The sequence below is a fragment of the Lynx canadensis genome, chromosome A1, assembly GCF_007474595.2.
Source record: "Lynx canadensis isolate LIC74 chromosome A1, mLynCan4.pri.v2, whole genome shotgun sequence".
In the NCBI taxonomy this organism is placed as follows: Eukaryota; Metazoa; Chordata; class Mammalia; order Carnivora; family Felidae; genus Lynx; species Lynx canadensis.
Genome location: NC_044303.2, coordinates 191,383,234 through 191,404,595, shown reverse-complemented (window position 1 = coordinate 191,404,595; position 21,362 = coordinate 191,383,234). Strand labels below are relative to the sequence as shown.

General features: G+C 38.2%; 1 protein-coding gene across 1 annotated transcript in view; it reads left to right on the top strand.

Moving 5' to 3' along the window:
- Window positions 1-14,329, top strand: part of SGCD (sarcoglycan delta) — a 394,307-nt gene extending 379,978 nt beyond the window's left edge. The window contains exons 7-8 of the mRNA XM_030328591.1: window positions 4,264-4,387; window positions 5,983-14,329. Coding sequence (XP_030184451.1) covers window positions 4,264-4,387; window positions 5,983-6,156 — 298 coding nt within the window. The 3' untranslated portion in view covers window positions 6,157-14,329. The remainder of the gene's footprint in view (window positions 1-4,263; window positions 4,388-5,982) is intronic.
- Window positions 14,330-21,362: the final 7,033 nt, after the last annotated feature.

Sequence of the window (21,362 nt, the reverse complement as noted above, 5' to 3'; positions counted from 1 at the left end):
CCTCAGGAATATAATGTTGAGGTGGGAGAGAAGTCACTGAAGAATATCTAAGTGGAATTGTTTTATGCGTCAAGTTTAAAAACATGCACTGGTACACAATGGCATAAGGATGCAAACATGTAGTAATACTATAAAGAGAAGAAAATAGTCAACACAAAATTCATAATAGCAGTTACTCTTGAGAAAAGGCAATGGGTGGGAATAAGAAAAAAAAAAAAAAAAAAACAGCTCAGGACATTACAAAGGTCATCAGTAACCAGCCAAATTAGAATAGGAGCCGCCTCCTATGGAAAGCATTTTCATCACTTGCCTTATATTGCTGTGCAGACACTGTTTTCCTCACAGCTTTCTTATGGGTCACTGATTTACATCACCTGCATAGTCTTTGTGGGCACCTGAGATTATGACCTTTGCTTTAGGGCAGTGGTTCTCAAAGTGTGATCCCAGAACCAGCAGCTTCAACTTGCCACGAGTACTTACTGCATCCAAACTCTGGGGGTGGAGCCCAGCAATCTGTATTTTAACAAGCCCTCCAGGTGATTCCGATGCCCACTGTTGAGAACCCTTGTTTCTGAGGACCTGGCCCAGCCCATGGACCTCCCTGCCTGGCCATTCTTCAGTTCTGAATCTGTTCAGTCCTGCCATAAGACGGTTGCACTCTCTTCTAATGGAAGCAGTATTTCTTTCCAAGAACCAGCAGGACCCTCAAATGCCCCCCATCAGAATGGAGCCGCCTCCCGTTTTTCCTTCCTCAATGCTATTTTAGCCACTGTGCTGTGACTGGTTATCTAGTGTCAGAAATTGGCATCACAGGAGAGCTCTATGCAGGCTCCCAGGGCTCTGGTAGGAGCTTTTCATCACAAGGGAAAGATTAACATGTGAACGAACTTAACTATTAAGTCTGCCTAACAGCAAAAGATATCAAGATAGATAGGCTACAAAGCAGAATGCAGTTACCTTTTTGTCTCTGCTTCCAGGAAATTGCCATTTCTACCCTTATTGTAGTTTTTCACAATAAAAGACAGTTTCAGAGTAGCGCCCTTTCTCAGCTCCCTGATACTTTCAAGACTGAGAGGGGAGAAAAAGATAGCAGTCATTCTGAGTCTACTTCTCTGGCCATGGAGCCCACCTGCTGATCTCAGAGCCCACAGAAGGCACACAAGAGTAAAGGGAATTCTAATGTCCATCTGAAATGCCAGCGCGCCATCTGATCAAGTTCTCCTAGCTCTAAACATTTTTTTCTATGTTAAATTGTTTTTACCCCAGCTGTCTATTTATATGATCAGTCCGTTTGAATGTTTTTACCCCAGGTATCTATTTGTATGATCAGTCTGTTTGAATGCTACATACCAAATATGAACACATTCACCATGTCCTGAACTTGATGTCACTAATGTCAGTTATTTAAATTTTGAGAAATATTGCATACGGGGAAGTATGTATCACTGAGCCATATGCAATACTATCACTCTTATTTATAGATACTGGCTTTGGAAATACAGGTGCTAATTCCATGAAGAGGTGGTTTACAAAGAATGGTGTGAAGGGGCACCTGGTGGCTAAGTTGATTAAGTGTTCAACTTCAACTCAGGTCATGATCTCACAGTTCGTGAGTTCAAGCCCCACCTCGGGCTCTGCACTGACTTTGTGGAGCCTGCTCGGAATTCTCTCTCCCCTCTCTCTCTGCCTCTCTCTCTCTCTCTCTCTCTCTCTCTCTTTCTCTCAAATAAACAAAATTTAAAGAATGGTGTGAAGATATGATAGACAAGAAAGAAGTCCAATTTTTCTGTAAGTGGTAAGATATAGTGGAAAACATACTGGCTTTGGTATTCCACTAAACCTGGGTTTGAATCTCACCTATGCCCTTTTACTAGATGTACAACCCTGAGCAAGTCTCTTACCTTTGCATCCTTCTGTGCACTATCAAGACTAAGAGAGTATATCGAAATCATAGGGTTTTTGTGAAGGATTAAATGAGGTAATATGTATAAAGCACTTTGCACGGTGCCCATCACCTACTGATACAAGAAGTGACATATTCAAAATGCACTTCAGGAGGTAGACCCATTTGTGAAGTACACTGGAAAGAAAGGAAGAATGAGAGACAAAACTTGCGAGGCAGTCAAATAGCCCAGGTTAGAGATACATTAGTATACTGAGTAGGGAGAAGCTGTAGGCTAACTGGTCAAATAAGAGGGGGAGGGAAGAAGAAGGAAGGGGAAAGAGAAGATGGCATGAGACTGTCACCTGGAGAAGATGGATGACAGCTGTGCCATTGAGAATTGGGTGAAGGAAGCTGGAGTTGAACAAAAATATTACCAGAGGGGAAACTTATGCCTTTCTGAGGGTAAAAGGTATCAACGTTAGTACCAAGAAAAGACGTTACAAAATGCAGGATAAACTGTAAGCCAGCCAGACTTTGCAGGAGAGAAACAAAGAAAATGGCACAAAACCACCTTCATGTTTCAAAAGTGAGAGTATCAAGAGTGCAGGAGCAGCTGAATGGAGTTGGATTAAGGTCCTAGGCAAGACTGCGCTGCACAGACGTCACTCCCCATTGCTCTGATGTCAAGACCCCCCTCCTTGTATTGAGGGCAAAGTGAGAGAAACCACATGCAAATGAAGTAAATTGTAATTAGAGGGGGCTCAGCCCCAACTTGGGGAAGAACTTATGAGGAGCCAGGAGGGATGGGGGATTTTTTCCATTACAAGGGCTGAGATGGCAAAGGGAAAAATGAGAGTTCCACAGAAGCTCAAGTCAATCTTTCACCAGTGCTACAGACCTGTCATTTTTCTTTGGGACTCTGGTTGAGTCACTGCAGGGGAAATACAAACATCAGTGGAGAACGCTGCTGCCTAGAAGCAAACATCAGGAACCCAGACTGAGAAGCATAGAAAAGCCCTCTCTTGGCACCTGTGGGATGAGGCTTGGGATTGCTCCATGGTGGTGTCCCTCCTGGTCAGCTCATTCTTCCTGCCACTTGCTGAAACCTGAGAGGGTTTGCAAGGAGTGGTGGACGCAGTACAGAGCGCCAGCAGTTGGCAGAGAGGATGCTGTTCCTTGTGAACATGTTCCAGGTGTCTGAAAGTTGGGAGCATATGAATAAAACACAGGAGACTGGTCTGAATCAGAGCAGTTGAGAGCCATGCTGAGGTCTGTGCTTCCTAAGTTGGGGTACTTTCTTGGTAAACAGAGAAGATGTTCATTCATTTCTATTTGGCAATAATACTAAAATCTAGACTATTCTGGGGATGGTCAATATTTCTCACGTTAAATGAGTTAGGCAAAGATCTTTCTAAGGAGTATTATCATGTTGGGTCATAATAATTAACATAAGTGTAGCTGATTCACCTTCTCTCCTTTTTTAATTACATACAATAAAATCCACTCTTTGAGGGTACAGTTATGAGTTTTCCCAAACACAGAGTGTCATGTGAGCACCGCTACAATCAAGATACAAAAAAAAGTTTATCACTAAAAACCTCTCCTTGCCATTCTGCCCCTTTGTAGTCAAAGTCCTTACCCTCTCCCTCCCCCAGCAACCAAGGATCCGTTCAGCTCTTGTTTTGACAACTATTTGAGTAAGGCCGGAGATTTCTTTATGATTCCATGGTATAAAAACAATAGCAGCAGTGGTAATAGGAACAGTTAATACATACACTGCATTTCCAATGTGCCAAGCACCATTTGAGGCACTTTATAGATGAGAAAACTAAGGAGAAATCGAGAAATTTTGGAAAAGAAAGAAGTGAGGAGAGAAGAGTCTTGCGAAAGTCACCTACTACTGGCAGCCCCAGGGCTTGAGTCAGGCATGTCTAACTGGTAGGTCTCTTGCTTTAACCTCTGATGCTGCTTCTTTCGACAAAGTAGAAGGAGTATCTACCAATTTTAGAAAGCTCAGTTTAGACCTGAGATAGCCTTACTCTAAAAATAAATAAAAGTTATGTGAGAACTTGGTTAACTACACCAATAAAGCAATAATTAGCTGGGTGTGAGATAAAATGAAGCCAGGATCCTAGAACACCTTCTTTATAATCTTCATCATATGCAATGAAGACCATGCCCAGGTAGGTTATGTCCTCTGTCATAAACCTGACCAGGTTTGTAAAACAAAGCTAGAAGAATTTCCAGCACGAATACAGAAATGCTGTTTTGTTTCAATGCTCTGAGCAGCAACTCCCTCTCAAATTTACCAAAAACAAAACAAAACAAAACAAAACAACAAAATGGGATTTTTAGTGTTAGTCTTGTGTGTATTTCAGGTTGGAGTCCCCGACCCGGTCTCTGGTGATGGAGGCCCCAAAAGGAGTCGAAATAAATGCAGAAGCCGGCAACATGGAAGCCACCTGCAGAACAGAGCTGAGGCTGGAGTCCAAAGATGGAGAGGTAGGTGTGAGAAGGACACAAATTCAGAGAGATCCAGCTCCAAACAAGCCAACCTTTCCCACACCTTTCCCAGACTCCTGTGGCACTGAAGTTGATCCCACTTTCAAACAAGAGGAGCCAATCAGGTTTTGTTTCGGGAACAAATATGTTGAACAGCACCGTTATAAGCTTAACCCACAACACAGAAGAGTTATGGCTCATTGTTTGTAAGCGCTGAAGTAATAGCATGTACTACAAGTAGAGAATTATACACACGGCTATAAAAATGAATGCTATTTCTAAATTCTCTCTCTCATCACCCGAAAGTAAGATTTAGGTAGCTGGCATGATTAAGCTGTATATCATGTACATCTAACTCAAGCTGAGCTTAATTTACTCACAGTGACTTTCAAAGTTTACATTGTATGGTTCTACTTTGAGAATGGAGAGTGTGATCCAACAGCTATCCCAAATCAGAACAAGGCAAACCTTAAATAGGGTAAGACTAGGCAAGAAGACGTTGGAGGACTGAAGATACTAATTCTTCTACCCAATATAATCCAACTTTGGTGAATAGAATAGCTACTTGGGTTTGTGTAGACAAAGTAAAGCAAATCCCCAAGAAAATAAGATTGAACTGCAAACTTTTAAAAATGTCTCTGTCACGTGCATAGGTGAACTTTTCCATTTAAGAGTTTTTAAATAGATGGAAAAAATGTGTATTTTTTTAAAATCAAAACTGTATTCCACTTTTCATATCTAGTTAGAGGTTTCCCATCCCCACCTGCTTCTGTGTACCCAATCCACGTCTTGATGGGTTTGGCATTTGCTATATTTGTTTTAAAAGAGCTAGTTAGATAAAGTATTCAGTTATCAAAATGGTCTCTTCAAACAGCCACAAACCCCAAATCATACACGTGTAGAAATAGTGGCTATATCACATATGCAGATTATAGCTCTCAGAATTCAGACTCTGGAGGAATTCATTATAATCTTAACAGTCATTTGGGGCGCCTGGGTGGCGCAGTCGGTTAAGCGTCCGACTTCAGCCAGGTCACGATCTCGCGGTCCGTGAGTTCGAGCCCCGCGTCAGGCTCTGGGCTGATGGCTCAGAGCCTGGAGCCTGTTTCCCATTTCTGTGTCTCCCTCTCTCTCTGCCCCTCCCCCGTTCATGCTCTGTCTCTCTCTGTCCCAAAAATAAATAAACGTTGAAAAAAAAAAAAAAAAAAAGAACTTGCTGGTAAAAAACAGTCATTCAAGACCAGAAAGCACTGCATATTCTTGCAGTCTTCCCATGCACACAGAGCTGGGGTGTGAAGGCCCATCCATAGTAAAGAAATTATTAACCTTGCATTTCCAAATTCATTTCACTCTAGGACTCTCATCATATTCTACATGATATACTTTTTGTAAAATGCTAATATAGACCAGTGAGACATTGTCTTGGTAGAATATATGCTTCCCTGAGGATAGAGACTTATCTGTCACGTTCGTCTCTGAATTCCCAGGGCCTAGAATACTCAACACAGCAGTTGAACTTCATCTACTGTTTCTGAATGTCAAGAGAATAAAGGGCAGCTTCTGACTCCTCTTTCCTTCCTGTTCACTTTCTTTAGATTAAGTTAGATGCTGCGAAAATCAAACTACCTAGACTGCCTCATGGATCCTACACGCCTACAGGAACGAGGCAGAAGGTCTTCGAGATCTGCGTCTGCGCCAATGGGAGATTATTCCTGTCCCAGGCAGGAACTGGTTCCACTTGTCAGATAAACACAAGTGTCTGCCTTTGAGAGACCATCCATAGTGGACCTTGTTGGCAGCATAAAGGCCATTTTTGGCTTTAGACACTGGCTGCCAGCTATTTTTACTAGAACACAGAAAGCCTATCAAAGACCTTGTGTGTGTGTGTGTGTGTGTGGGTGTGGGTGTGGACGTGGGTGTATGCGTATGTGTGTGGGTGGCTATAAATATATATAAATATATATAAATAAATATATATATCCTCTGTATAAAATGAGGTTTCAGTACAAAAGGAACCATGGGTGACCCTGTGATATCCACCATCATTTCCATTTCAACCCTACCACCTACATGATAAAATCAAAACACTAATTCAGGCCCAATATTCCCCAGACCCTTCAAAACCACACAGTGTATCAGACTCTTACCGAATAGTCACCTACATGTTTAAGCAGCCACGCATCTTCCCCTTTAGTGTCATTACAAGGCAGTGATGGCGGGAATCTCTAAGTCACACTCAAGCACTGAGACCCTTGTATTGCAGTAGATACTTCGTTTCCTTTTTTAGCTTTCGTAAGTCTCGCCAACTTCCCCTTCTTCAAGTTAGGGATGGGGCAGTGCCATAGAAGTTGGCTGTGGGAACTCAAAATGGTGTTCTCCCTTCACAGCCGAATGTACTGGGGCCTTTGTAGTTGGATGAATGTGGAGGATGAATTTTAGCAAAGTTCAAACTGCCCACCCAACTCCTGCTATGTTCCTTCAAAATTACATATTATCCCACAGTCAAAATAGGAGTTGTAAATCAGCACAAAATAGGATAACAGCTGCTCCTCAGTCGGCTGGAAGCTACTCAGTGGCCTGACAGGAAAAGAATAAATGGGTGATATGTCTCTGTTTAAAGGAAAAAAATGGCTCAAAGTCTGTTTCATCCTCACTTGTGACTTTATCCAGTGGACTCCAGCCTCAAAATCCTTAAGAGAGGAACCCCCACCCCAAGAGAAACCATTTGGGAATGGAAACCTAATTAAGAGGAGCCTAGAAAACCTAATTAATTTTTATATATTTCCTGGGATTGGTAGGTAATTGGGAGACTTGCCTTTTTATTTCTAAAGATACGCACAAACTCTAGCTTCAATATCCTTATATATATTTTTGTTGGGATATTTATATTCCTAAATCCACCATTATATTTTCTCCAAGAATACTGACCCAGCAATCACTGATCTAAAATACCTGCCCCCAGAAATGGTCACTGGAAATTAATATAAACTGAGTCAAGTGTCTCTCTCAGACTCACCGTGTCCCCAACGGCCCAGCGAAACCACTCCCCCATACGTGGAGGCACCTCCCTAGTTCCCGCCATCAGCTACCTCTCATCCCTCCACCTTCATCGTCATGCTCCAGGGTCACCCTGGCCAGCTCTTGTGCTGGGACAGGGGATTACACCATCTCTGTTCAAAGAGGGAGAAATGTGCCTATGCCTTAAGTCAATGCACTCAGCAAGGAGAAGCACATCCTATTTATCTTGTTGTTACCTGTAGTTTATTTTTGGGCGATTGGAGGGGGAATGGTTTAGTCATGAGTGGGCATCTTAAAAACTGGTAGACAAACCAGGTGGCTGACAGACATGGACTCTCAGGAGCCCGTATGGAGTTGTAACTGGCTTAGACAGTCCTGGATGCCATTTGGCAAGCAGCGGCCCCACAATCCTAAGTGAGGTCATATTGGTAGGCCTGGATGGCATTTGCGTTTTTTTTTTCTTCAACAAGGTTTTAATTTTTCTTACTTCACAAGCAGAGAAAGTTTTGGAAACGAATATGAGGTTTGATATTTTTGAGATGACACTCAAGCATCAGGCTGAGGTTTGTATACAAAGGATGTAAAAAGCAAGCTGTGTGTTGCTTTAGGAGTGGGGCGGGGGGTGAGGAGGGGTGGTTTCCTAGCTTGACCAGCAGCCCTGCTGGCTTCCAGACCCCATACCCCCTCCAGTCACTCCTTCTCGGTATCCCATGTAGAGGAATTGAGTTGTTCACGGGCAAGACTACTTAGTTTGCAACACTAAGAGTCTAAAAAGGAAAACCCTAAAAACATGTTAAGTTGCTCTCCATCGGTATTCTTTCCTGTAGGATCATACTGCCAGAATCTGCATGTACTATATACAGGGTTTTGCCAAATAGAAGAAGCCCCCCTTGGCCCCGAGGAGCATACCCCGCCCCGTCATTCAAATAAACAGTAGTAGCTGTGAGGCCCTCCATGGCTAATTACCTTAAGACTAAGTGTTTTTAAGCAGAGAGACCATCTTTGTATTTTACCATCTCAAGTACACTATATATGGATGACAAGAAAACAGAAGGTTCCCTGAACCTCTTTCCTCTGAGTTTGTTCTAATCGTTATATGAAAGTCTAAGATGAGCCCCTTGGTAATTTTATGCCAATATAAAAAAAAAAAAAAAGTAATGGGATCCCACTTGCAGAATTTAATCCTAAAGGTAATCAGATCACAAATAGGATAAAAATAATAATAGCAAACCAAGAATAGAAATGAAGCACCTGTGGGGGACAGACATAATAAAAAATTCTGGTTTTCATTTGTGCTAAGTGACCACAGTATACCAGGTAATAAGCAGGAAACTTGGCATAGATTAAATCATGTATTTCAGTTCTGACTGCAGAATTCGGTAAAATGCATTTTAAGTTCTTAAGTGTATAATTTTTTTCTCCCAACTTCTTCCAACTAGAAAATTTGTCCATGGTCATGAGAAAAAGTTTTAATTCTGGAAAAAAAAATCTTTTACATTAAAATCTGATAAACTTTAATTTTAGAAATTGAGATTCTTTCTCATCTTTATATATAATATCTTCTAGACAATCACGTCTTTGAGGATATTAAGGAGCAGGGGGTATAACAAAGAGTTCAAATGAATCGTCAATATTCTAGAAGTTCTAGTATGCTAATATTCTTCAGAAGATTTTTAAAAATTAAAGTGATCTCCAAACGTTTAGCCCTCATTTATGTTTGTTATCTGTTCAATAAGTCATAAAAGTTCAGTGGTAACCTACTAACATATGACAAAGGTTGTCAAAAGCCCTTATGGTGGCATCTCTGTAGGTGGAAACTCGGTGTGAGGCTTTTTAATTGTTCTTTTTCCCAAGGGATAGATCTTATAAACTTGAATTGGCTTTAACTTCCTTTAGGTCAGTTTCCTTTGGATGGTTTTCATTGTACATCCATCAACCATAGACCAAAGATTGCTTAAAGTTTAACTCTAGAGCAGGTATCAGCAAATTGTGGTCCCTAGACCAAACTTGGGTCATCACCAGTCTTTGTAGATAAAGTTTTATTGTAACACAGACACATTTATTCATTTCCTTGATGTCTGTGGCTGATTTCATTCTGTGACAGCAGGGCCAAGTAACTGTGTCAGAGACTTCATGGCCTGCAAAGCATAAAATACAATTTGGATCTTTACAGAAAAAGTTTGCCAACCCCTGACGTAGAGGTCATTTGTGCCATGTGTTAGACCTGGAAGGAATTCCAAGGAAGCATGGAGTAACCCTACATTTCCCTGGATGCTTGGAAATATAAATACTTGCCTACAGAAAAAAAGATTAGCCCTATGCTATGTATAAAAGTGATCCACTTGTCTTAGAAATCCAAGTTCACAGGATTCTTGAGAAAAGGGAAGATGGAATCAGAGGAAGCCTTGGTACAAAAGGAAAGCTGTGATTCTCCAAGAGTTGTCTTAGAACCCTTAATAGAGAGGTGCTTTCTCTGGTCAGCATTGTGTAAGACAAGAAGAGAAGCAAAGGTCCTATAATTAAATTTAGAATCTTTCTCCTGAAGAGACTGTTCTGCAGTTTCATAGGTTCCAGCTCACCATCACCTGTTCCAGAAAAACGCACATTCCATGGTCCTCCAGAGAACACTTTTGACCTAACGTATTTTGTTGACGTCCATCACCTCAGTTATTTATAACTCCAGTGTGCTTACCATTCCTACATCCCCACCAGGCCTGAATGGTTGGTGGGACCAATAAATAATGTTAAAAGAATAATAAGAAATTTTGGAGGCAGCATCTGAAAATATGTGGGAAGAAAAAAATACAATAAAAGTCTTTTATGAAGGTGTTTTGTTGGGGAAACCAGATCAATACCAGTTTGATTTTGTTTTCAAGGAGTTGGGTCTGTGTTCTTTGGTGTAGCAGGAGTGCAAAAAAAAGACCTATTTTGAATTCTACCCTGTCTACCTCTGTGTAGTAAGGCAAGTTCCTACCAGAGATTTCTCCCTTCAGTCAGTAGCCTATTGCTAAGTCCATACTTTTATTCAATATTGTTAAAATAGCATCAATAATGAATGACTCTTTGTAAGCATGAATGTTCATGTCAGAAAGATCTTTTTAAGGAAATCGACCACCATTTATCAGACCCTAATCAATGTCACAGAAAGAGCCCTTTTGCATTTTATCTGGATTCAACCAAAAGGGGATTAAATTGGCAAACACTGCCCTCCACAGAAGCAACTCCATGAGAATATCTTGCTTTTGTTTATTTTAGGCAAAAGGTAGCATGATGTTTGGACCAAAGAGACAAACAGATCCATATAAGCACCTGATCCTTGTTTTTTAAGGCTCTGTGAAAGGTGAGAACCTCATTTAAGTAAGTTACAAACAAGACTATTTGCTCTCTTTCCCCAGCACTAGGAAATCTTAGGCACAAAAGGATAACGAAGCTGTTTCTGGAATGATACATTTGCATGGTGCTCCAGTAGCAGGTGGGGGAAAAAGTTATAATAAAAGAAACAACCTTAGAAAACAGGCTTTTTATCTCAAAGATAAAAATGTATCTCTTTTGGTCTTTTATCACTTTCTCCTCAGGGGAAGGTTCCCCCCCTTCCAACATATTTCCAGTGAAATAGTCAAAACTACTGCATTGGGATGTCAGATGCATCTCTTTCTTTGTGGCAATCTGAATTTAAAATTGTACGGTTGCCTCTGAATTTCTCATTCACAAAGCTAAACCCACTGATAGGAGATAAAGCAGTCTGAAGCCTGCTGCTTCCACTAGCACACCACACACATTAGCACTTTCTAACGCAATGGGATTTCTATGGTTCTGAAAAGCTTTCTTCATAATGGAGTCCTTGACATTTCTCAAGGCAGGTCTGAATGGCAAAGGAAAAATAATTATTTGTGGGAAGTCCTTGTTTTGAGTATTGTTAGAGCACAAGTGTGGAAAAAAATAGCAAGTTTGGGGTGGCTCATGCTCACAGAAGTTATTTGCTTTGGTTTTACCCCCCCCCCACACACACACACACACTTACAGTTGCAGATACTGATAGAGTACAAAATTAGCATCTTCCTGGGAGAAAAGACAGCAGTTCAAGAACGTGAGGCCCCTTGATGCAATAGGCAGTGTGATGTCATCAACAGTGTTGATGATGTCATCAAATCCATTACTGAACAGTCTCAGAAGGTCAACAGCAATGCTAACTGCTACTCCTCACTGTCAGCCCAGCAAGTGTGAATATCATCAGTTCCATGTCCATGAATTTTGCAATTAGAATAGAACAAAGGAAAACTTGCTGTAAGCAAGAAGTTTTTTTTAGAATCTAAAGCCACCTGTCATAATAGGAAGCCAAAGTAGTCCAAGATGCCTCATTAGGCATGTAGACATCCTCAGTAGCGAATGAGGGGATGTTGCTTCATTGCTGAGCCCTAGCTGAGGCCAGATAAATACAACAAACATGAAGAAGGAAACATCTGTTTTTACCTAAAATCTACTCTGCCCCTGCTAGACTTGCCTAGTGGTCTCTCGTCTGCCATTGTCTTCACAGCCTACTTCTCCATTTGGGTTATTTGGGGACAGTCAGAGTTAGCTCAGATTTCATCATGTGAGAAATTCCCAGCTGACAAGTTTGGTTACATAGGAACAGTATAGCAAAGGAGTGTCCTAAGGCAGGAAAATGATAATTGTTAACGAGGAAGATGTTGGTGATGATACTGAATTTGGGGGTTATAGATTCTTTTGAGAATCTGAGCAAAGTTCTCAACCTTCTCTCCAAAAAGTATCACACCCTCAAAGTTGAACATAAAATGGAAGTGACTTTTATGGATCTGAAGCCTTCTCTAAGATATGTCAAATGTTGGATTCTATTCTCCAGTTATAATAATAATTTTCATTGATGTTCATTAAGCACTATATGTTAGGCACAATGCTGAGTGTTTTATATGCACTCACTTATTTCATCCTCAAAACAATCCTTTGAGTTAAGTTCTATTATAGTTCCAATTTACAGATGTGGAAACTGAGGCTTAAAGAGATTAGGAAACTTGCCCAAAGCCACTCGTTAGAAAATGGCAGAGCTAGAATGTGGGTCTAACTCCAACCCACTATGCTATGAAGTCACCAATATGTCAAACTATTTTTCAAGGTGTTGAGAAGTGTCTCCTACCAGCTGTTAGACTAGACCTTCTTGGGTGGATGAGGCTATAAAACTTTTATCTCTATAGTCTCTCATCCATGACAGCATCCAGTACTAAAGTAGAGATATCTGCAGTGAAAATATAAGTGATCTGTCTGAACAATAGAATCTGGAACCAAAAAAAGCTTTTTTTTGTTTGCTGTGTTTGATTCTTGTTAAGTCAGACTTCTTGTCCTTACAATAAGGATGCCTGGGGTGTCAGCATTACAGTTAAGAGAAAATTGTAATACTTAGTGATTTATAGGCATAGGCTAAGCAAGTCAGCATTTCTGCACACATACATTTCCTTCTCCTATTCCTCACTTCAAAAGACAAAGATCTTATTTTAGATGAGGTCCTGATTATCATACTTCCTGACCTTTACTTGTGGCAAAACTTAAGGAAAGAATCAAATAGAAGGGAACTCAATCTCTGCCATTGTAGCAAGAACTCAGTTAGCATTATGTATTCAATACCCAAGGTGGCCACTTAGGCTCTAATAATGGCTGGAGACCCACATGCCATACCTTGTCAACCATTACTAATGGGCCATACCCCTCCCTGTGAGCAGAATTCTTCTTGACAAAGCACTCAGACCATCACAACCATTGATCTGAGTTGGAAATGGGACCTATTTGCCAATTCTTGTCTGAACAGTGGCTCTCTTTAACCTTGAACCTATACATTTTAACTGGTGTCCTAGATTCAGCAATGAGATTGGTGGCATTCTAACTACTGAAGGAGAAGATGAGTACATCTGAAGTCCCTTACAACTTGGTGGCTTTGGAGCACTTTCATCTTTTGAGCAAAGGGACGAGGGTTTGATATGTAAGAGTTAAAAGACCTAAAATCATTTTGAAGAATTAACTCAGCCAGGGACCATCTGAATGGGTTATAAACCAGTATGCCCATATTAAGGTCCTATCATCAATCTGCCCCCACCCAGAGCTGAGAGAACACAGCAGCAAAGAGACTGGGGTTCATCCTGCTTTTCTTGCTTTCTCAACAGCACATATCTGATCTATTGGGTGTTTGTAGACAGAACTTCCCACTGCTGCCAACAGACACAGACCCAGTACGAGCCAGAGTCCTATAATCCCCTCTGGCTCAACCTTACCCCATAAAACCTTAATAAAGGGACGAGTTCAAAAATGTCAAAAGCCCTGTTTCAGGGTAAGTCATTCAGTAATTTTCTTTTACTGATCAATGTGTCCCAATGGCAAATCAGAAATGGGTACCCTTAATGAGTCTCATGGAACTAACATCACCAGAGCCAAAAATTAGGTTCCCTGATAAGGAGGGGTGGGGGGGGAGGTTTAAGCAGCAAAGGGAAGAGTTGGCACACCTGAATTTTGGATAGACACAAAATTGGCTTATTTTGTATGCAGTGTTTTGGTGAGGGGTGGGGTTGGAGTTTTCTATGTATTAACCACCTACCTCCTCAGTAAAGTTTCTCCCTTTGAGGCCATGAAGGAAAAACACACCTCTTAAGGAGGTCATATTTTAAAGGGAAAAGTTAGAGACCATCCGTCATTGTTCTGGCTAGATACGCCCCTGGAGGAGCCAGGTTCTGGTGCTTTTCACAGAAAAGAGGACAAAGAAGTCTCACTTGCTTGGAGACTTTGAAAAAGGAACCCCATTCCCATAAAGCAATTGAGTTCAGCCTTTGGGTTATTTTGGGCTTTGTTTTGTTTTTCTCTGGGTTTGGGTTTGATGTAAGAGGAAGAGCCTTTTAGTTTAGTTTTGTTTTGTTTTAAATAACATCGATCCTTGCACACTCTATGCAAAAATTTTGTAAGCATTGCAATAATGCTATGAACTACAAGGAACTATTTTAACTTTATTACACTTTCTGTATAAAAAAAATTTGTATTTAATATTATTTCAACTGCAGTCTTGTAAAATATATTAATAAAAATAATGATTGGTAAGAAGGAAAGCACCCTTGTCCACTTCTTTAGGGACTTCCTCTTTCACAGTTGATAAGTCAGTCACTCCTATTGACTCTACTTCAGAAATAAATTTTCAGATGAACTTCTCTTCCGCATTTCTTTGATCAGTGGCCTGACATGTTGATTAAGCCACTTTTGGCTCTCAGAAGAGATTCACACAGGCTGCCCCATAAAAGAGAGCTTATTTTTACAGTAATACATGGCCTGGAATTGGGAAGTCCCCAGGATTTGAAGCAGGTCAGGAAAACAGCTTCGACCGCTCCCCTGATGTCCTGCATAGGCTCCTTTTGCTACGTTATACTACACCCCCTTTTGAATCCAATGTGACTGGTCAATTTTAGGTAAAACCCTTTTAATCAGACTACCTTAGCATTCCTGGTCTGCCTATGAATAAGCCACGTTTGAGCCAGGGGCCCATTCTTGACCTAATCACCTTTCATTGTCTTCCAAAGAATACCCTAGCATCACTGCCCTAGATGGGGCCGTGAGTGAAACAATTTATGATAGAAGGCATCTCAACAGAACCACTCCAATCTACCCACCACAGTCAGTCCTCTATGTTGAGCATCTCCTGTCTCCTGGCCTTCCACAATGCTGAGTTTTCACACATACTACCATCCGCCTAGAATGCCCTTCCATCTAGTACCACCCGACCCCAGGACATCATCCTTCAGGATCCTATTCCCATATCATCTTGTCTCAGTGGCCTTCATTATTCTTCCTCAAATCCCCTATGAATTTGTTCTGATTTCTCCTATAATTCTACATTGTACTGTGCTTTATTTATTTACCTTCCAACCTGGAGCCGTAGAATGCTTATATTCATTTTTAAACTTTATAAAAGAGTAACGACATTTAAATTGATCCTCATAATATGTTTTAAGGTAGATAAGTCATTTTCTCATCTAGGAAATCTAAGATAAATTTTACATAACCAATTCATGACAGAACCGGTGTCCATTCCCAACTATATGTTTCATGATAGGCTACATCTCAACAAATTTAGCTCCTGATTACAAATGACACTAAAGCAGTATTACTGAATTCTCAAGGTAAAAGGCTAAGATAAAAATTTGATTCCCATGCAGGGTATAGTTTGTCTGGGGGTATTGGGAGGTGGGAATATACCACACACAAAAAAATCTAAATCAAAGAGAGTTAAATCAGAGAAATCACCATTCAAGAGACCTGATGCATGGATGGACAAAAATGAAGTGTCTCTAAAATGATAAAGAAACACTAATAGAGGGAAAGACACTAATGAGTCAAATTAATTGACATCAATGTTGATACAAAATTGGAAAGCAGAAAAAATAACCAGGAAACTAAAAAGAACTCTATTCCTTTATTTCTTTGAAAGGAAAATTTTTTAAGTGGGAAATAAGTATAAATCAGCAACTTTTACATTTCCTCTGATCATGACTCCTTTAAAGAAGATGTAAGATTCTGTAACCCACTTAATAATCCAGACTTGCTTTGTCAGAGTTAAAAGACCCAAAGGTGAGGAACAGGCATCACAGTGCAGAGACGTACATTGTGAACAACAGGTTTGAATTAGCTTCTCCAATTAAGTCCAATGATGGGTTCATTTTGGTTCATGAATGCCAAATTTTAATTACTCTCAATAATACCAAACACTTAAAATTCATGATTAATTTACAGGCCCCAAGGAAGGCTCTCATGACCTATTAATGGACAGACAGCATATAAGCCTTTGGAACTCCCTAGCACAAGAATTAAACATGAATATAAAATGCTTGTGAAATATTTCAAGATAACTCTTAATAGAATTTAAAGTGGGCATACAAAATATGAGGACAGAATCTTCCAAATTATAATATATTTTAACAGGAAGTAAGAATTTTCAAGTGGCAAAATTTAGGAAATAGATACTAAATCAAAAGTAGAAGCTACAACACTAAATCATCTGTTTTAACTTATTATGAGACTTAAGTCAAAAGTTGCACTTAAAACAGGCTGGGCAAAAATTAACCCATACAACTTGAATAAAAGTAAAATCATCTTTTAAAGTAAACTTTATGATAAAAAATATTAGGAGACATTCAGATGAACAACGTATGATGATGAAATTAGTCTTACTGATATACATGATTAAACCATTATACTGATCAGACAAGTAATAAAAACAAAAACCTACAACTTTGAAATATAAGAAGAAAATTGACAAATATGATTGTAGTAGGAAATTTTTTCCACTCTTTATCTTCTAAATTGCAACTTGGCAAAGCACAAAATAAATAAATAAATAAATAATAAACATGCACACACACCCTTAAACGTGGCACCAAAGAAACAACTTCTCTTTGACAGGCTATGATCATATAGAAGAAATAAATATCTCAAAATGAAAAAAGTTAAAACAACCTTTGTTTTTAGGCTAAGTTCTCTGAAAGTAGAAATAGATGATATATTTTATATTAACAGAAAATCCTAGGAATTTCCTAATTGAAAAACACTTCCCTAACTAATCTATGATTTGGGAAAAGAACCCAGCCTATCTACAGCTTAATAATTAAAAACAGTACAAATTATTAAATTTGGCCAAAGAAGACTTCCGAAATAAAAGCATTTACACATATCAATTGAGAAATGAATAAATAAAGCACTGAAGTTTCCAAAACAACCAACAAAACAACAAAATCAACAATAAATATAAGGGGGCATAAATAATTCTGCATCCTACCTCTTTAAAAACTAAAAAACAAAAATCTAAAATAGACAAACCTGCTCAGAAATTTTAAAAAACATAAAAATAAGTTTGAGACACACATGTAAAATTTTAAATATGTTCTAGCATGTTTTACAACATGATTTTTTCCTTATGAAAAAAACAGAAAAACTCTATAAAGTGTACAATTTATAAAAAATTAAATTAACCTAAATTAACAAGGTAAAAGTTAGTGCTGGTTTCTTAAGTGCAAGTAAAATAGTTTTATGTAGGAAATGCCATCCAAGATATAACTTTTCCAGTATCAACACATTATTGCTTATATTTTATTTATAATATACATGCAAACATATATTCATAAATTATGTATACAGAAAAAAAAATACTGTGAGATCTGTTGTAACCTATACAAAAAAATATTAAAAACTTTAAGAGAGATAAATCAGATAAATCTAAAAGGAAGAGATCAACGCTTAGCTGAACAGACTAACACTGGTAAAGATTTTGTCTTCCTTCAAGTTAACTTACACATTTAACAAAATTCCATCAAAATCCCAACAGAAATTTTCTGGGAAGTAAACAAAATAAATCTAAAGTTTATTGGGCAAAATAAAATAGAAAAAAAAAGTTAAGGAATATTCTCCACAAAAAAAGGCACTAAAATGATGGACTATTTCAAAACACAAAATAGCAATAATGAAGATAGTGATATTTCAAAAATAGATACACAGATCAATTGCATTTAGTATTATTTCTCTATTAGGCAAACATCCTTCTCTTTTCTTTAGGTGGTCATTCAGCTCACAAATGGGCAATCTTGACAATGAAACAAACAGCTGCAGATATTAAATACGCAATGAGGGTGTGTGTCTGGCGCCAGGGAAGCAGATAGTTGGAATATTACTACAAACCAAAGAAAAATATATTGAGTATTTGACTGCTATTAGGAAAGCTGATCAGCAAATTTATGGGTGATGATAGAGAGAGGGAGCTTTAGACTTACACTTTGAATGACCTCCACGGAACCAGGGTTAAATGTATTTGCTCATCTAGCATCTATTAAATGTTCATTCTCTTCTAAATAAATAACACACTCTCCTTTGCCTTTGAATATCCCACAGTCCAGTAGGGTGGACAGAGATCTAAAGAGGCCAATTACAACATAGTATGAAGAGCTATGAAAAAGATAAGAAAAAAATTAACAGGAAATTGCCTACCCAGGATCTGAGGAAGAATAACAAGAAATTGCAAAGAGGAGAGAATAGCAAATTGAAGCATATGCAATTTTGTAGTTCCTGCTTCCCCATCCCACCCCCAAACACAAGAGAACATTTTTTAAAAAAAGAATAATAGAATAGCAAAAAACAGGAGAAATGGTTAAAAATGTTATGCTTTTAGTTCAAATTAATAAGAAAATCATCAAGAAATCATTAAATAAATGAACAAAAGAGATGATAAGCACATTATTCACACAAGAAAAAATATATACTTTTCATTCTAAAAACACTGGAAGATGTAACAGAGAATTAATAACCACTTTTCAAGGAGAACAAAAGAATGCCTACTATATTAAATATTTACTTTGACTTTAAAATACAATCTGATTTCAGAAATGTTAAAAAGTCCAACCTAGATCCTACTAAATAAAGTGTGGTTAAATCTATCAAATAAATGTGGTTAAACATGCTCATACCCTTGCAAAGAAAATGGAATTAAATCAATGAGATTTTTTAACATACCAAATGGGTTATTTAAATAGTGACCATTTAAGGGCCCTGTAATTAGGTTGTATTTTATACTCTATGTTTAACCCTCTAAGGTAGATATTATCTCCATTTTACAGAAATAATGTTCAAACAAATTAAGGAACTTGCCTAGGGCAATTCTACTAGCAATTGTCAATGCTGAGTTTTAACTTCAACTAAAATTCCATTTTATGAAGTTGCCTACCTTTGCTAAGAAAAATAGTTGAGACAAATGCATGTCTGCACACTGGAGAAGTGGACATTAGCGTAGACTTTCAGGAAGTAGTGGGTTATAAAAATGTTCATACCCTTTGGCCTAGTAATCCCATTTTCAAAATTCATCCAAATTCAAAATTCAACAGTATTTAAATAGAAAAAAAGTTGTTGGCAATAGTGATAGCATTATAGTTGAAATTAATGATGGGAAAAATTAGCAACACTACCTAACCAGATGAAAGGGAAGGCTAATTAGATAATGGTTATTTTAACTTTATGAAATATCATGCTGCCTTTAAAAAGAGTTGTAAGGATTTTGTTTCATATGGAAAAATAATGTTAAATATATAAAAATTATGTATACACATAAAGCAAGACTTCTAGAAAAACTGAAAAATGAAGAAAGCTGTTTTATTTAATGGTGGCATTATAGGTATATTTTTCTTATTATCATTCTTGTGTTTATAATATTTGTATAATAAACTTTTTCAAAAAAGACTAGTATCTGCTCTTTTTCTATTAAACAGAATTAACAACATATCTTTGATCCTATAAATAGTCTACAGGAAGAAAAATGTATAGATCCAAAATTATTTACAGCAATGTATATTTACAAAAAAAATATGGAATTTGTCTTTTCTCCAATAATAGAGGCAATAGGTAAATAAATTATGGCACATCAAATCAATGGAATATTTTATATATTAATTTTGGAAACTATAGAATATCACTTGTTTCAAATCATTTAAAAAGGCCTAGTGTTGCAATGGAAGTTAATTGCCACTATATGAAAAAAATATTTATTTATTTATTTATTTATTTATTTATTTATTTATTTATTTATTTATTTTAAGAATGACAAAGAACCACTGATAATTTTAAGTTATGACGTATGATGTTCAGGTAATATGAATATGGCTGTTCGTATCTGTTTTCCTAAACTGTTAAGTATAGTCAAGTTTATAACCATTAATTTTACAAAATGGATGAACAAAAATCATTTTTAAGCTTAGCCAAAAAAATTATTTAATTTTCAATTTTCAGTCCATTTATTCAAGTCTGCCAATGGGTCAAATTTGAAAAGACCTCTGAACACAGAATACCTAGGGATTTAAGGTGGCCTCTCCTTCCATTCCACAGAAGAATAAGATCTTTGAAAATGTTCTTCGGGTCCCTGTGATGGTTACAAAGCTCTACTACAGATTTGACATCAAAGAATAGGCCACACATCTAAGCTTTATTTGGACACCAAGGTTGTACGAATGTGGCTCCCCTACTGGATTTCAAGCAAAGACTAGGTGAGGAAGGGCCCAACCCTTCCCCCTTTTAAGAGACATAAAAAGAAACCAAAGAAAACTTTTACCACAACTTGAGATGGATAGCTACCTTAAATTGTGACTGTATAATTGATGCTCTCTGCTCTTGAAGATTGTTTCTGATCACTGCTACCTTCATTCACTCTCATCCTTCGAACTCACATAATTCCTTCCTACCTCAACAGTCCAGATTTGTTTTGTCAAGTTAGAAGATCTTACATTCTCTAATTTCAAATGGTTTCATATAGATTTGATATATCTACAAGCCATCCTTCCCATGATTTCTAGGCATCATAACCCACCTCCCTTAGCTTTCATGATACTGCAGTTTATGATTTCTCCTCCAACATCTGACTGTTCCTCTCCTTTCTGTAAAGACTCCATAATAGATAATCCTCCAAGGTCCCCAGAACCCAATAATTAACCCCGACTCTAGTACCATGGATAGTTACCACAAAGATCTTTCTTTATTCTTTAAAAGCTCAAACTCTGAGATATCCTGTAATCTGGTCCAACTAATTTATCTCCCTCATCTTTTACCCCCCTGGCCAAATGGATATTCTCCAACCAAATATGTTTCTTAATAGAAAAGGCATTTAACAGAGTGATGGGTGCAGACATTGAGGAGGGACGTTGATTTTGGTGTCAATTAGATGTGTATTTAAGTATCTAAAACCAGATTCCCTTATAAAGAATACCAGTAAATTCTGATCTCAACAAACTGGGTTCCTGATACCTTCAACTCTCCCCACTCAAGTTTTTTCTTTAGTCTTCATTAGCATTGCATGTGTATCTTACTCTCTTCCTTAAAGAAACATTTTTTTTTTCCTTGAGCCTCTTTTTCCCCCTAGATTTTGCCATATTTTGCTTACCAACAA